Source organism: Puma concolor, chromosome B3, assembly GCF_028749965.1.
Source record: "Puma concolor isolate L17-30 chromosome B3, mPumCon1.1.hap2, whole genome shotgun sequence".
Taxonomy (NCBI): Eukaryota; Metazoa; Chordata; class Mammalia; order Carnivora; family Felidae; genus Puma; species Puma concolor.
Window position 1 is genome coordinate 87,834,757 of NC_141672.1, and position 16,829 is coordinate 87,851,585.

The 16,829-nt window shown below is 41.6% G+C and overlaps 1 protein-coding gene across 1 annotated transcript in view; it reads right to left on the reverse strand.

Annotated features, from left to right (window-relative positions):
• EHD4 (EH domain containing 4) overlaps positions 1–14,654 on the reverse strand; it is an 87,548-nt gene extending 72,894 nt beyond the window's left edge. Inside the window, exon 1 of the mRNA XM_025918954.2 lies at positions 14,297–14,654. Coding sequence (XP_025774739.1) covers positions 14,297–14,532 — 236 coding nt within the window. The 5' untranslated portion in view covers positions 14,533–14,654. The remainder of the gene's footprint in view (positions 1–14,296) is intronic.
• Positions 14,655–16,829: the final 2,175 nt, after the last annotated feature.

Genomic DNA, 16,829 nt, shown 5'->3' on the forward strand with positions numbered 1-16,829 from the left:
GGTTGGTGGGGAGGATGGGAGATCTGCCATCTCCTCGTCCCTGTTTGTGGAAGATCATGGCATGGCCTCGTCCCAGTGGCTCCTGGGCACACTGGCCCAGCCTAGGTTCAAGGAGCTGATCTCATGCAAGAGCATATGTGGGCAGAGTCTTTTTCCTTCTATTGCTTACGTTAGAAAAAAAAAAAAGATTTTTAATGTCATAGGAAAAAAAATGTCACTTGTGACAAGGGGAAAATAAATCTTCAGGACAATGAAAGTCCCTCAAAGTACTCTTCTCAAAGACGGGCTTAAAAATGGGGTGCCTGGCTGGCTCAGTCAGTAGAGCGCAAAACTCTTAATCTTGGGGTTGTGAGTTAAGGCCAATGTTTGGTATAGAGATTACTTTAAAAAAATAAAACCTTTTGGGGCACCTGGGTGGCTCAGTCGGTTAAGTGCCCAACTTCGGCTCAGGTCGTAATCTCACGGTTTGCGAGTTCGAGCCCCGCGTCGGGCTCTGTGCTGACAGCTCAGAGCCTGGAGCCTGCTTTGGATTCTGTGTCTCCTCCCCTCTCTGCCCCTCCCATGCTCATGCTCTGTCTCTCTCTATCTCTTAATAAGAAATAAACGTTTAAAAAAATTAAAAAAAATAAAACCTTTAAATCTTTTTTTTAAGAACGACTGAAAACAAAGGTGCATTATTCAATGATAGACTTCCAAAACTGTAGCTGCCAATTTTGTCTTCCCTGGGTATTCATCCAGGCATTCTGTCTAGGTTCTGACTTATCCTTAAGATAATAGAAAAGGCATTAATTATTTTAGTAAGACAGTAGTCTCCCCTTACAGAAGGAATACATTCCAAGCCCTTCAGTGCATGTCTGAACCCTATATGCACAATGTTTTTTCCTATTACACACACCTATGATAAAGTTTAATTTATAAATTAGGAACAGTAAGAGATTAACAAAAATACCAAATGATAAAAGAGATCAGTTATAACATTAAACTGTAATAAAATTATGTGACTGTGGTCTTTCTCTTTCCCTCAAAATATCTTACTGTACTATTCTCACCCTTCTTGTGATGACATGAGACGATAAAATGCCCATGTGAGAGGAGGTGAGGTGACCGAACGCAAGCATTGTGACACAGCATTAGTACCATACGTCAAAAGGAGGATCATCTGTTTCTGGACTGCGGTTAAGTGAAACCACAGAAAGTGAAAGAGTGGATAAGGGGTTGGGGGGGGGGCACTCTATACCTAACTTTCGAGGACTTGTTATGTGAAGTCTTTATCTGAAAAGACTATTTTATCCCAAGCACTTTATGGGGTAGGTTCTACTTTTATCTCCATTTGTACAAGGAAAAAATTAAGGCTTGCGTAGGTTAAGTGGCTTTGTAGAACCTAGATTTCTTACTAGTCCTGCAAAAGCACTACCTGCGCGAAATCAGAACTTGAGAGGCTGAGTGAGCCTGCAACAGGTTACAGGAACGAGCTCTGTGAATCATAGCAGATATACAAGTCTAAGACTTTTTAGTAAGTATTCAGTAACCAAGTAAGCATTCTAAAAAGTAATATGCCACATCTATTTGGGGTGTTTAACGAGCATTATTTTTAAATTCTCAAACCAAAATCTAGAGAAATGGCTTGTGTCATGATGAGATTTTTAGGAATGTTTATGCATACATTGGCATCTGTAGATAGTTTAAGAGTTCAGTTCATTGATAAGGACTGGGACTTTTTTTTTTTTAATTTTTGTTTATTTTTGAGAGAGAGAGAAACTGCGAGCAGGGGAGGGGCAGAGAGAGGGAGACAGAGAATCCGAAGCAGGCTCTGTGCTGTCAGTGCAAAGGCTTCAAACCCAGGAAGTGTGAGATCATGACCTGAGCCAAAGTCGGATGTCCAACTGACTGAGTCACCCAGGTGCCTTGGACTGGGACATTTTTAAAAAGAGCATTCAACTAACTGCAACAGTCATTTTTTTCTTTCTTTTGAGTATTAGTTACTAAGGCTTTCAGCCAAATAGGTGTGAAAGAAATATATAAAGCACAGCTTTTCAGTTCAGTGGAGAAGCAGTTGTATTTTCTTATTTTAAAATCCAAGCCTGTGAGCTTAAATACATTTCAGTTTAGAGTAAGTGTTGGAAAGCTTTACATAATGTGTTCTTTATTGATAGTACTCCATCCACCATTTCACTAGGAGAGTAACCGAAAAGAAAGGGTTAGTCCTTCAAGTTTGATTTGTGTTGAATCTAGAAATGATGTTTCTAAAGCAGTTTCCTTTGTTTATCTTCATGCTCAATACCAAGAAATGGAAGAGAGAGAAGAATCAAACGTGTTAGCACAAAAGTCTTATAAAATGGTCAAGAATATATAATGGTTTCCTAGTAAGTTACCACCACCACCACCACTTCTGGACGCCACCAAACAACAGATTATTATGAAACCACACTGTACAGTTTGTTTATAAGGCATTTCACACGTGTTTTATCTCTTCAGCCTCACTGTGGTTGGAGCAGGTGTTTTAGCCCTGCTTAGGACAAGGTAAGCAGCTTGCATGAGACTGCATTAGCACAAGATGATGACTACTTTCAACATTTTGATATATTTCCATCCAGTCATTTTTCTGTGAATGTAATTTTTGTTTATAAAATTGGGATCAAAATGTTTAAATACTTTTGCATCTAGATTTTTCACCATTAGTTTTGCCTTGTGCCATCAGAAATTACTTGAAAACAGGGGCACCTGGGTGGCTCAGTCGGCTAAGCGTCTGACTTCGCCTCAGGTCATGATCTCGTGGTTTGTGGGTTTGAGCCCTATGTCGAGCTCTGTGCTGACAGCTCAGAGCCTGGAGCCTGCTTCAGAGTCTGTGTCTCCCATCTTTCGGCCCCTCTCATGCTCATGTTCTGTTTCTCTGTGTCTCTCAATAATAAATAAACGTTAAAAAATTAAAAAAAAAAGAAATTACTTGAAAACAATTTTTTAATGGCTGCATACTATTCTCAGATGAATTTCCTATATCCTTACTCTTGGGCATTGATATAGCTTCCCATTTCTTGCTATTATAAATCATGCTGAGATAAATATCACAAACATCTCATGTCGTTCAAAATTTTAATCTTTTTGAGTTACTGAAAAACTAAGCCAGGCCAAGCCTCGTTTCCATTTTAAAACTCTATGTCTTCCTTAAGTGTAAAACCTAACTTTTATTTTCATTTTTGTTTTTCCCTTAGTTAAATCATGGACATCTTACGGCCAGGGCTGCTTGTTCAGATGACATCATCTTTGAAACTGCTGTGCCTACGAAGGAATCTACATTAGCCTGTGGGATCAAGAAACTGGAATTTGCTGGATAAAGCTGTTTCACAGTTCTATTTTTCCAGCTATGAATGCTATTTAAACCACGCAGGGCTGAGATGTGCTTAAGGCACACTGCTAACATGTGCCTGTACCCGGAGCTACTCAGGTCTGCCTTCCATGCTATTCTGGAAGGAGGGCAGGAGAAAGAGAAGGAAAGAAAGGGAAGGAGATGAAAGGGAGTGGAGGTTCACTGGAATAAAAGGCAACATGCTTCTCCATTTTTTATAGTCCTCTTAATATTTCCAGTCATTCATTTGCTCACACATGAAGATCTATTAAGTGTCTTCTATGTTTGGTGTTGTAATTTATGAATGTGATGACAGACTTTGTTTAGGTTGATCTGGGAGCACTGGAAAACTACATGAGGAGGCTATAGAACACAGCACTTCCCAAAGTTACTTAACCATAGAACCCTTTTTGAACACCTATTAACAATCTCCCATAATTGCCTTTCATAGAACACAGGGTTAAAGGTAAAAGGAAAAAGCTCAACATCTGTTCTAGTTTTTTCTTTTCAAGTGAAATTCTTTTCAAATTAGTAATAGAAAGATAATTTCTTAATGTGATTAATTTATAAAATATTAAACCAATAACTAACATCCTATCTTAGGGTGAAATAACAAAAGCACTATCATCACAATTAGAAGCTTGATATGGATGTGGCTTCCTAGTACAATAAAAGATGAAACAGAAGAGGAAAAAAAGTAATCATGAATATAATCGATACAGCTGTCTATCTAGAAAACCCAAGAGAATCTACTGAAATTGTCAGAAAAACTGCAATCAAATGAACAGATACAAAACAAAAATGTGTAAAAATCAGTAGCTATCTTGCATACTTGCAGTACCCTTCTAGAAAATACAAAGGAAAAAAATCTGATTCATTAAGAGTGAAGGAATATAAAACACCTAAGAATGCATTAATAAGAGTATACAGAACCTATATGAGTAAATCAAACACCTTTCTGAGAGGTATAAAAGGTCTGAGTAAAAGCCATGCTGAGTTCCTGCTTGGGAAGAGCAAATACCAAGATAAATGCAGTCCCAATACAAATGGATCCCAATGGGATTTTCTGGGAAGAATCTAATAAAGTAGTTTTAAAGTTCTTCTGAAAGAATAACAGGAAATGATGATTTGACAGTATTTAGAAAATAGAGAGAAATGAGATCAGAAGGGTCTGTGTTACCATTTAATTAAAGAATGTTTTAAAATGACAATCCTTAAGACAGTATGGTCTGGGCATAAGAATCTACCAACAGAACAACACAACAGGAGAGAAAGGTTCCAAGAGATCCCAATATAACTCATTGTGTTTCCAAGTGGATTAAAGAGTTAACTATTGGAAAGATTTTTTTAAATTTAAGGATTCTGTAATATTTAAGGATTTTCCAGGGACATCAAAGACATCATCAAAGAGGAAAAAAGTGTTTGAGTTGACCACAAATATTAAATATATCTCCATGTCAAAAATGATCATAAAAAATTAAAAAGGCAAAGCTCAAACCGGAAAAACATAATTATGACAAAAGACTAAGAACCATTATTGAGAAAAACATTTAAATATCTACAAGATAAAGTGTAGTTGGGGTGCCTGGGTGGCTCAGTTGGTTGGGGGTCCAACTTTGGCTCAGGTCATGATCTTGCGGTTTGTGAGTTCGAACCCGGCATCAGGCTCTGTGTGGACAGCTCAGAGCTTGGAGCCTGCTTCGGATTCTGCACCTCCCTCTCTCTCTGCCCCTTCTCTCTCTCTCTCCAAAATAAATAAACATTAAAAAACATTAAAAAAAGATAAAGTCTAGCACTCCAAAGGAAAATTGGACAAAGTTCACAAATAACTCTCAAAGAAATAGAGATGATGGCTACACATTTTAGAAGTTCAACTTCACAGTAAAAAAAAAAAAAAAAGGCAAATTAAGAAAAATTTTTTCCTATCACGTTTATTTGTTTTTAATAATAATGCCTAGTTTTACTGACAGTTTGGTGAAATAATAATCTTCATATTAGACTCTGTGGTGGGAGTCTAATTTGGAATAACTTTTCTGAAAAAGGAACATATGTATATAGACATAGTCAGAATAAAACATGCAATGTTCTATTTCATGTGCAACCTTGGATGGCAAGTAACTTGTTCTGCGAGTGTTCTGCAAGATGAGCAAAGATTTCTAATAATTTTAACTTGATAAACGAGCGATGTCTTGCAACACAAGTAGTATGTGATGCCGAATATGACATGATCACAACTGAACCAATGGTTTTTGAAATTTGCTTTGATATATAAGTGCTTTGGATTACGAGCATGTTTCTGGAAGGAGTTATGCTCGCAAACCAAGGTTTTAGTGTAAAATATGTATTATTTATATGTTATATATATGCATGTGTGTATGTGTGTGTATATATATATATGTATAAAATCAGGAATATATATAAACCTGAAAAATATTTATACCTTTTGTTTTTTTTTTAAATTTTTTTTTTCAACGTTTATTTATTTTTGGGACAGAGAGAGACAGAGCATGAACGGGGGAGGGGCAGAGAGAGAGGGAGACACAGAATCGGAAACAGGCTCCAGGCTCCGAGCCATCAGCCCAGAGCCTGACGCGGGGCTCGAACTCACGGACCGCGAGATCGTGACCTGGCTGAAGTCGGACGCTCAACCGACTGCGCCACCCAGGCGCCCCAATATTTATACCTTTTGATGTAGTAATTCATACTCAGCAGAATAGGCTTTTTTCTAACAGGAAAAAAAAAAAAAAAAAACGAGATACACAAAGATTTACAAGCCAAGAATGTCCACCGCAATATTATAGATAATAGCAGAAAATTAGAAACAATGTTCCAAGCTGTATGATAGACTAGGGTGCAGTCATGAAAGCTATTTCTGAAGATTACTTAAGAAAAAGTTTATCATATCATATTAAGCGAAAAGGGCTGTTTATTAAATTGCATTTTTTGCATAATTACCAGTTTTGTAAGCATGACTTCCATGTCTTCACCTAGGTCATTTGTTAAAAATGTGAACAGATGGAGCTTGGACCACTTGCCATAGAAGGGCCATCAAAGTGAGACTCTCTTCTGGGTTGAGACTGATCTACTTCTCAAGCTTAAATGGTTCAACTATCATGATTCCATTAGTTGAACCTTTGTCTTTCAGTGGTTCCCAAATATTTCCTGCAGGAAACTACCTAAGAATTACTCTGAGAGGTGGTTTATAAAAACCAAAAGCAAACCAAAACAAAAATAGGTTTTTGACCCTCTCCCACAGAGATTCCAATTCAGGGGGTCTGGATTAAGGCCCTAGAATCTGTTTTTGGTCTCCCAGTGATTCTGTCCAGCAGCCAGATCCAGGAACTGTAGCATTCTAGTTCATAATTTTCCAAGGTTTTGAAAAATACTGAATGTCTCCTAGAAGTAAGCTTCTAAATGTGAGTTAAGGAAGAGAATTTCATAATTAAAAAACAAAAACAAAAACAAAATACATTTCCCCTTACATTTCTCCTAATCCTGTGGCATGGCTGCCACTTGTCAGGTAGATGATGTAACAAGTGAACAAGAGGTTAACCTGCAGTGTCTCCCAGATGTGATTACTGCCACCGATACCACATTCACCCTGTCCTGGCACCCCCACTCCCCTGCTCTGAGTCCTGCCCCTTCTTAGGTTTCTGAAATACCAGCTACTCCCTTTCTATAGGCCCCTTCCATCTACTTATAATAGGCTTTCACTGGAATGCCCCAGACCAGGGCACGGCTCCTCCCCTCCAGTACCCAGTTGCTGAGAGTTTTCTATATTTGACACTTTGCCTCCCACTCATTCCTCAACCCACCGCCACCTGGCTTCCATCACCACCACTTACTGGCATGGCTCTTGCCAAGGTCACCCTGGCTCCTGATGGCTAATCCACTAGATCCATTTCAACCCTTTTCCCAGAAGCATCTGACCCTGTTGACCATGCCCCCTCTTTCTGTGGCATTTGTGAGGGCTGCCTGACGTCTCATCTGTTGAGCAAATGCTTTTCTTTTTTGTAGCAGCACCCTGAGGAGCCACCTTTCCCCCCTCTTAGTCCACATGGTTTGGGGGCTGACCACCCCACTGCAGGCATGGGTATTTCATTCCCCTGGCTTGAGGAATTGGTTCATGGATGGATACCAGGGCTAATCAATGAGACTCAAACCTAAGACTGTTGCAGAAACCGTTGGGAAAAAGGTTCCTTTTTTCCCCTTGGGGTTGCTGAGCTGGCAGAACGTGAGTCTGGATTTGGAGATGGCCAAATGCCCACCCCAAACTGCCATGAGAAGGAAGCCAACATGAAGAAGGCAGCAGAGCTGAGAGACAGAGACCAGATGGCGCCACTCAGAGTCCTAGGCCAGGCCTGAAACCAGCACACCCCGGTCTCATCGGTTTCATGAGACAACATACCTTTTTACTCAAGCCTTTTTCAGTTGAGCTTCTGTTAATCACAAGGAAAAGAGCCCTACAATGGCTCCAAATTCCCATCTTTCCCTGGCAGTGACTCCACCTCTCTGGTGCCTTGTCCCCGTGTCTCCACAGTAACTCTTCCTTTTACTCCCAGATCCGTATGTCCAACCCCTCGTGGACTCTACACCTGCGTGTCCGCTTCAACATGGGTTTAAATGTAAACTCAAATGATGCCCCCACTCATCCTCTCCCTGTGTCCACATCTCAGTGAATAGCTCCACTGCCCACCCGATTATCCAAGAAACCTGGGCCTCATCGTTGACAGTTCTTGACCTCATTTCCTGGTCTCGTTTGGGCAGCTAATTCTGGCTCACTCCTCAGCGCTCAGCTGTTAGGCTGTGTCAGCAGGGAGGCCTTTTCCAACCTCCAAGCCTGAATGAAGGGTCCTTCCTATGCCCCCATCCCAGCCTGCACTTCTAGTGTCATAGCTCTTGTCACTCAGAGCCCTAATAGCTTGTGGATTCTTATCCATATTCCCCATGAAACTAAGTTCTGGGATAGCCAGGCCCTTCCTGGAAACCAATAGTATTTGAATAAATGGACACTAGGATATACACGTATGATCTTATATATTATAGATAGTTCATTCTTCTGTAAAAATCAAATATGTCGGCATTTCAGAAAGATCCACAAAGGGCATGGTGTTTGGCAGAGAAGACTATCGCTTCCAGGGGCCCCAGTGCCTAGCTGACAGTAAAACCACTAAACTGGGCTCACGGTGTTTCCTTAACAGGATTTTCTTGGTAAAACTAGGCTGACTCCTAGGGAGTGCCTTCACTTCTCTTTGCTTTAATAACTGAGTCTAGAGCTTATCAAAGGGATGAAGTAGAGCTTTGTTCTTTAATAGAATCTATGCTCCCCTTTTTCTGAAAATGGGGCCATTTGCCTGCTTCAAGTTTTCTGATACTCCTCATATTCTTCATAACTTCTTAAAAAGTACCAAATACAGTTCTTTGAGCACAACTACACGTTCTTCCTAAATGGTCCTGCCATCTGTTCCCCGACCTGGGTATTTACTGGGCCGTGCCTGTGCAGCCCCTGGAGGGTTCCTCGTCCCCTGGGCTTGAATCCCCTCAAACACCACAGGGCTCCCTTTCCTGTCTCTGGATCATTTGTTTTTGAGAGAAAAGGAGAAAAAAGACGAGTTCTGCTTTCTGTGAAAGTTATAGCAAGAGTCCCAAGAAGTGGGTCTATCACTTCCTGATTCTTTTTCTTGTTCTAATCCTACCAAAAAAGGCCTTTTATTGCCCAAGACATTTTTGCCTTCCCAGCCACCAGCTTCTTAATGCTTCAAACTGTCCATAAACTTTGTTTTCACACTTGCATATGCAACTCATGCCCTCTTTCCCCTCTAGGAACACTATATTTAAGTGATATTTAAAGTTTTAAAACACAATTACTTTATCAAGCGTTTTATAGGAAAATATTATACTTTGATTTTACTAACTTGAGTGTTAGGAAGAATGAACATGTTTATACACTGACAAGAATATACAGGGGAAAGAACATATTGTGGGGATCGTGTGATAGCTATTTGTACTCTCAATTCCTTCATGTCTACTTCTCAGTTCCTTTCCTTCGTGTGTTCTTTTTTTTTTTTTTTTAAGTTTATTTCTTTATCTTGGTGAGAGGAGTGGGGTGAGGAGCAGGGAGGGAGAGAGAATCCAAAGCAGGTTCCATGCTGTCAGCACAGAGACCAGCTTGGGCCACAAACCACGAGATTATGACCTGAGCCAAAACCAAGGGTCGACACTTAACCAACAGAGCTACCCAGGCGTCCCAGTTCATGTGTTCTTTTAGCTTATTCCCACTTTTTTTGGCTTGCCTTCTTTCTGGCAACCATTTTTATTTTAAATTATTGTATACAGATGCAGAAATTACCTGACTGGAACTAACTGCAGAATTATGGAAATTAAAGAAATCACAGGATGCTGAACTGTTGGAAGACTGAATTGTTTGCTACTTTTAATGGAGCAAAAGCTTTATATACTACCGTAAAGCTTACCCTTTCATAGTGTACAATTCTGTGGCTTTTAGTATCTTCACAAAGTTGTGCACCTAGTACCACTATCTAATTTCAGAACATTTTCATCACCCCAAGAAGAAACCCTGTTCCCATCAGCCATCACTCTCTATGCCTTTTGCAAAGTGATATCCAATTGTCCACCATCAATCATTTGTTGAAAAGAATGTTCTTTCTCCCATTGAATTGTCTTGGAACCCTTGGAAAAACAAATTTACCAGACATACGGGTTTATTTCTGGACTTTTGATTCTATTCGGTCATTCTATGTCTATCCATATGCTACTATCATACTGTCTTGTTTATTGTAGCTTTGTAGCAAGCTTCTATTTTTTTTATTTATTTATTTTTTATTTATATATGAAATTTATTGTCAAATTGGTTTCCATACAACACCCAGTGCTCATCCCAAAAGGTGCCCTCCTCAATACCCATCACCCACCCTCTCCTCCCTCCCACCCCCCACCAACCCTTAGTTTGTTCTCAGTTCTCAACAGTCTCTTATGCTTTGGCTCTGTCCCCCTCTAACCTCTTTTTTTTTTTTTTCCTTCCCCTCCCCCATGGGTTCCTGTTAAGTTTCTCAGGATCCACATAAGAGTGAAACCATATGGTATCTGTCTTTCTCTGCAGCAAGCTTTTAAATGAGAAAGTAGGAGAACTCCAATTTTGTTCTCTTTCAAGACTGTCTTGTCTATTCTGGATCTCTCATGTTTCCAAATGAATCTTAGAATCAGCTTGTCAATTTCTGTAAAGAAGGCAGTTGGGATTTTGGTAGGGAATGCACGGAGTCATAGATCACTTTGAGCAGTACTGCTCTTCTAAAAATATTAAGTCTTCCAATCCATGAACCTGGATGTCTTTCCTGTGTTTTGTTGTTGTTGTTTTAGGTTTTCTTTAATTTTTTTCAACAAAGTTTTGTAGTTTCCAGTGCATAAGTTTTACACTACTTTTGTTAAATTTATTTCTAAATATTTTATTCTTTTAGATATTATAAATGGGAATTATTTTCTTAATTTCAGATTGTTCATTGCTAGTTCATAGAAATATTACTGATGCTGTATATTGATCTTATATCCTAACACTTTGCTGAATTTCCTTATTTTAAAAGGTTTTTTTTTTTTTTTAGGATTTCCTTAATCCTTAAGATTTTTTATACATATGATCATATCCTCTGTGGAAAGAGATGGTTTTACTTCTTTCCAATCTACATTTCTTCTATTTCTTTCTCTTGTCTAATTGCTTTGGGCTTTACCCTTTTAAGGCATATACAGTTTCTTGAGTGACTTCCCTCTTTTTTCCTCATTAGAATAAATTTTTTTGGGAGGGACAGGATATAGGAGGAAGAGAGAAAATGGAGCTCTTTGAAACCAAAATATGCAACCATGGCTTGATTTCCAGTGAGCCTCACATCTTCTCAGTGGAAATGTCTTCCTTCACAGCAGCTGGGCCCAGGAATTTTCTAGGGGAACCTGTGAAATCTGTTTTCTTCAGATTTTGGATGCAAGTCTGACTGAGCCCAATATCCACCCTTCCTTGGCTGTTATGTAGTCTAAGACAACATGGCCACTTCCCCCCATGCCAGTCTCTTCTCCTTTTTTGGCCAACTCTTTCTTGCTGGTTAGAGGTAGAGTGAGCACCCATGGCTTCTCTCATAGCATTCTCTGTCTTCTGAGAAATAAAATTGTCAGTAGGACAATAGGTTTATCAGCTGCTCTGCTTCTATCCAAGGAGACATTGACAAATAGCTCCATTACATCTGAAGTCTCCTTCTGGGCCAGTTTTGTGACCCATGTTAGGAGGGTCTACCAACTCTCCCTCCATACACATCCAAAAATAAGTGTAGTTTTTAGCACTCAGGCTCTTCATCCACCCCATCTAGAAGAAATTTTTCTTAGAACAAGGCACACATTTAGTTTCCTCACTCCAGACGAAGTTCTGGCTTACCACATTTTAGAGGAGCTCTTACTTCTTCCCAGTCATGGGACAAAAGGAAGGAAGAGCACAGTTTTATTAAAGGTATGTAATGCAAACCAAAAGCCTTGCTGAATGGCTTTAGAATGAGAGAAGTTTCCTTCCTATCAGTGCAGGCTGTGTGTTACCAGTGACCTCTTGGGATATACAGGAAGCCAAGTGGATGAGAATCTTTTACTATGTGGATAAGTTCACCCCACAGCCAAGTATGAACTTCTAGTGTTCAATGGCTAGTAGCAAACAATCCAGCCACTGAGCAGTTTCAGAGAAAAGACAGCCATGGATGCAAGCAGGATCCAGGATGGTCAGCACCCTGGGCCAACCCCTCTGTTTCCCAGTGCCAGGGAAGGCTCTAGAGAGGAGCTGCCCTTTCATTTGGGGATTTCCTCCCAGGAGTTAAATCTCTTCCTCCTAGCTCCACCATGAAACCAAACTCAGGTCTCTGGTGCCTCACCAAGCTTCCTGTCCACCTTGATTTCCTTCTAACCTCACAGGTCCAGTTTATGCCCACTGCCTAAGGACAAAGTCACTTAGGTAAAGGAAGGTCTCAAAAGCAAGTGACTTCTTGGTAAGGTGACTCCTCCTTCACCCTGAGGTTGCACATGGCTCCAGTGCCTGAGAAGTGGTCCATTTGGATGATGTTGCCAGGAGTCAAATCTCAAAATCCTTCTTAAAACTATGCTTAGCTATTCCACAAAGCTCCCTTCAAATGATGAAAAAGAAGAGTGATGCTATGAGAGCAGAGAGATGGCCACATCACATCCAGGTGGGTACAGCACCAACAGGGCTCCCTGATCACACACAGCATAATAAAGCCTCATGGCAGAGACAGACAGGAGGAGCTGCCCAGGGTGCTGTGCATATGTCACTGCTAATGTCTGCAATTATTGTAATTACAATGCTAGCTCCTTATCTTTGACCTGTATATTTCAAAAGGCCCACCTCCCACTCTTGTCAGTCACAATACTTCATTTTCCCATATACTTAAAAACTGGTTATATTACTAAGACCTTAAAGGTATTGTTTGTCATCTTTTAGGGTACCAGTGACTATAACAATTCTATGGTTTGAGTGTCTAGGGTGATATACTGAATATTATTTTCACTTTATTAATAAGCACCAAATAAATCAACTTAAAAATTATTTCCCTCAGTCTTCCTTTACATTCACTTTACTATCTAGAACGATATTTCCATAGAGTATATTTGCTTTGCTCATTTCATTCATAGTGTATCTGTAGGTCTGGATTGAGCATATTTCCTGTAGTGACAAGTACTCTATTTGTAGGAACTATTTAGGTCACTGGAGTGGAGAAAAAGAGGCCGCTATTTAATAGAAATGGCATATATCCAAATATAGATGCAGTTTTCTGAACATCTATTGAACATCAATAATGATGAGATTGTTACAGTTTCCCAAACCCTAGACCCAAACCTTAAATGATTAGTCACTTTGTTTTAACTGACACAGGGTTTAACCCAGGAAAACAAGTTTCCTAACCAAAGAAAGTAAGTCTTAAAAGTATCTTACTTCTGCTTTAGAAGTAACACAGTCTCTTCAAAAGGCAAGTTGTTTCAATGTAAATTATTTCCCAACAAAAATCGCTTCGGAGGAAGCTATATGATTTGAACCCTAGCGCATGCACAGTAACTGCTTTTAGAGACAGAGCGAGCATGACAAATATTTTCAGTTGTCAAGGGAGGAAGGAATGACCCACCTAAGAAATGGAAACTAACGAATAGTAATATGACACTCCCCCTTGGTTCCACTGGGCGCTAGCTGGGGCTTCTACACACAGCTAACTTCCTTTGGTCGGATAAAGGCGAGGCTGTGCAAGAGCTGAATAAAAGCGGCCTCTCTACCCACTGGCCCCAACAATGTGTTGGGGGATGGCAAGCAAGGACCTCAAAAGAAAGGGGCACTGGAAATACACTCTACTGTTGCCATTCATTCATTCGTCATGCGCTGGGGGCTTAATTCTCCAACTATGACTCAAGAGCCCATTCTGATACCCCACACCTCTGTCCCCATTTCTAGCCCTAGGCCTCACTCGCTCATCAAGAAGATGCTTATTATAGCTTCGCTCTTCTCCCTCCCTTCCCCGGGTCCCCAGGCCACGGTGACAGGATAAAGCCAGCCAGAGGAGTGCTTTAACAAGAGCAAGGAAAGAAGTCTCAGAGTACGCAGTGAAGGGGTTCCAGGGACCTTCCTGCCAGCGTGGGGTAGAGCCAGCCCCTTCTGGGGCGGCCGCGCCCCGGGGCGAGGCTGCGGGCACCTGGGCACCGCGCTAGGGGCGGGAACCTGAGGTCACGCCGGAGCTGGAGGGGGAAACAGCAGCGAGGGGATTCCGCACAGGGGAAGTGGGCGCTGCAGGATGTCCGAGGGCGGCGGGACGCTGGTAACAACACGCGCACACGTGCTGAGGACCGCTAGCACCTAGGTGGTGGGAGCAGGGGTCCCGGCGGCATTGAGGAGCCGGCGGGGCGGGTTACCTGATGAAGGTGGTCTTGCCCGTGCTGTACTGGCCCACCAGCAGGATCATGGGCTTGTTATCGAAGTCGGCGTCCTCCAGCGCTGGCGAGTGGAACTCGTGGAAGCGGTACGCCTCCTCCAGCGGCAGCACCTTGCGCAGGTAGAGCGAGCGCAGGCCCCCAGTCACCGTCTGCACTGCGTCCGCGCCGCCCGCGCGCTCGCGCCCGCCAGCCTGCCGCCCCATCCAGCTGAACATCCTGATGCAGCCGGTCCGCCCGTCGCCGGTTCGTTCCCCTCGCCCACCCTCTCACACCCCGCGCTCAGTCCCCGCTCAGGGCTCGACCCACCCCGGCTGGCACTGAGCTGCTCCGGCCCCTCTCGCCGCCGCCCGAGCTGGCCCCGCCTCGCGCAGTCGCAGCCAATCGCTGGCCTCTGCGTCACGACAGCTCGTTTACTATTCAGAAGGCTCTCTCAAGTCCTTCCTCATTGGGCCGCTGCCAGCGCGTCTCAGCCAATGGAGAGGAGGTTCTTAATGAATTATTGATGACGGAGTCAGTCGGCGGACTGGCGGGGGAGAGGGTGTCTCCACAGCCCCGGGGCTCAGACTGGTCTCGGAAGCGCCCCCTTAGGTCGCCGGGGCCCCACCTCTGGCCAGGTGGCGTCGGCTTCCGGGCAAATCTGAGCTGGCAAAAATGAGCCTCCGGAGGCTGCTGAGTCTCCTAGGAAGTTTACTCTTCCCAGGCTTATGATACTGGGGACAAAAGTTCGGAAAGTTGACAGACAGGTTCTTTCTACTCTTTGGAAGGTTATTATTTACATATTTTGTTAGTGAAGAGATCTTGACTCAAGGACATACTGACAATATTTGACTAAGGGGAAGAAGACTCCAATCTGCTTGGGTAGATGTTTCTCCTACTTCACACTGCCTCCACTAAGTTCTGGATGAATTGAAGGCCTCTTGCCCTTAGTTTTCTTTATTTGATTTTCTGTAACATTAAAGATTTAATCATCATCCTCATTATTACCACCTAATTACCACATGTTGACATGTAAAAGAGTTACTGTTACCTCTTAGTTGTCTCTGTTTCCAGATTAAAAGGACGTATCAACATTGAGACTGGGAGAAGCAATCAGCCATCACTTTTGGCGTTCTAGGCAACAGCTTGAGAATATTTCTCAGTTGTTTTAGAGCATTTCTCAAATGTCACCCACGGAGCCACCTGCATATAAGAATAACCTGGGATACTTGTTAAAATGCAGATTTCAGGTCATCACCCCCAGACCCACTGAGTTAAAATATTGAGGAGGGATGGAGCTCAACAAGTGCTCCCAGGTGATTCTGACGTACCCTAAATTTGGGGGAATATGATGCACAATAGTACTTCTCTAACTTGATAGAAATGCAGATGCTGATTCCGGGGTGTGGGGCATGGGTTGAGACACCAGACTGCATTTCTAATAAGCTCCCAGGTGCTTCCAATGCTGCTTGTCCATGGGCTATACTTTGAATGCGAGGGCTGTGGTGAAGAGAGAACAGGACTTGGCATCAAAAGACCTGGGTCTGAATCCTGATTACATATATTAATGGCTATGTGGCTTTAAATGCAACGAGCTACCTCTCTGCCTCAGTTTCCTTGTTTGTAAAAGTGGGAACTCCTTTGGAGTTGCTGTGTGGGTTAAATATTTAGAGGAAGCTGTATGTAACTAGGGAAGTGAAAAGAAAGCCAAAGGAAAATGAACTTAGATATTGTCTCATGTCAAAATAAAACAAAGATTGAAATGTGAAAATAAAGGAAAACCATTGAACTACTAGAAGAAGGTATTTGTGAAGATTTATAAAATTTTGAAAGGGAAAGCTTTTCTGATCAAAACCAAATACAGAAATTATGAAAATAAAGGTTGACAGGTTTGTCAACAAAAAAGTAAAAGCTTTAGTGTATTAAAAAAACAAACAAACAAACCCATATAAACGTACTCTTTACCATATGATCCAGAAATTGCACCCCTTTGTATTTATCCAAATAAGTTGAAAACATGTCTGCACAAAAATTGCACATGGATGTTTATAACCCTTTATTCACAATTGCTAAAACTTAGAAGCAACCAAAATATCCTGTACTAGGTATACTTCACTATGGTACAACCAGATGATGGAATATTATTCAGTGCTAAAAAGAAACACTCTATCAAGCCATGGAAAGACATGGAGAAACCTTAAATCCACATTACTAAGCAAAAGAAGACAATCTGAAAAGGCTACATGTAACAATGTGACATTCTGGAAAAGGCAAAAATATGAGGACAGTAAAAAGATCTGTGATTGCCAGGGGTTCAGAAAGAGGGAAGGGTGAATAGGAAGAACAAGAAGATTTATAGGGTAGTGAAATAATTCTGTACGATAATGTAAAGGTGGACACATGTCATTATACATTTGTCCAAACCCACTGAACATATAACACCAAAAGTGAACCCTAAAGTAAACTATGGATTTTGGGCGATAATGATGTGTCAGTGTAGACTAGGTTCATTGATTATAATGAACTGTGGTGTGGG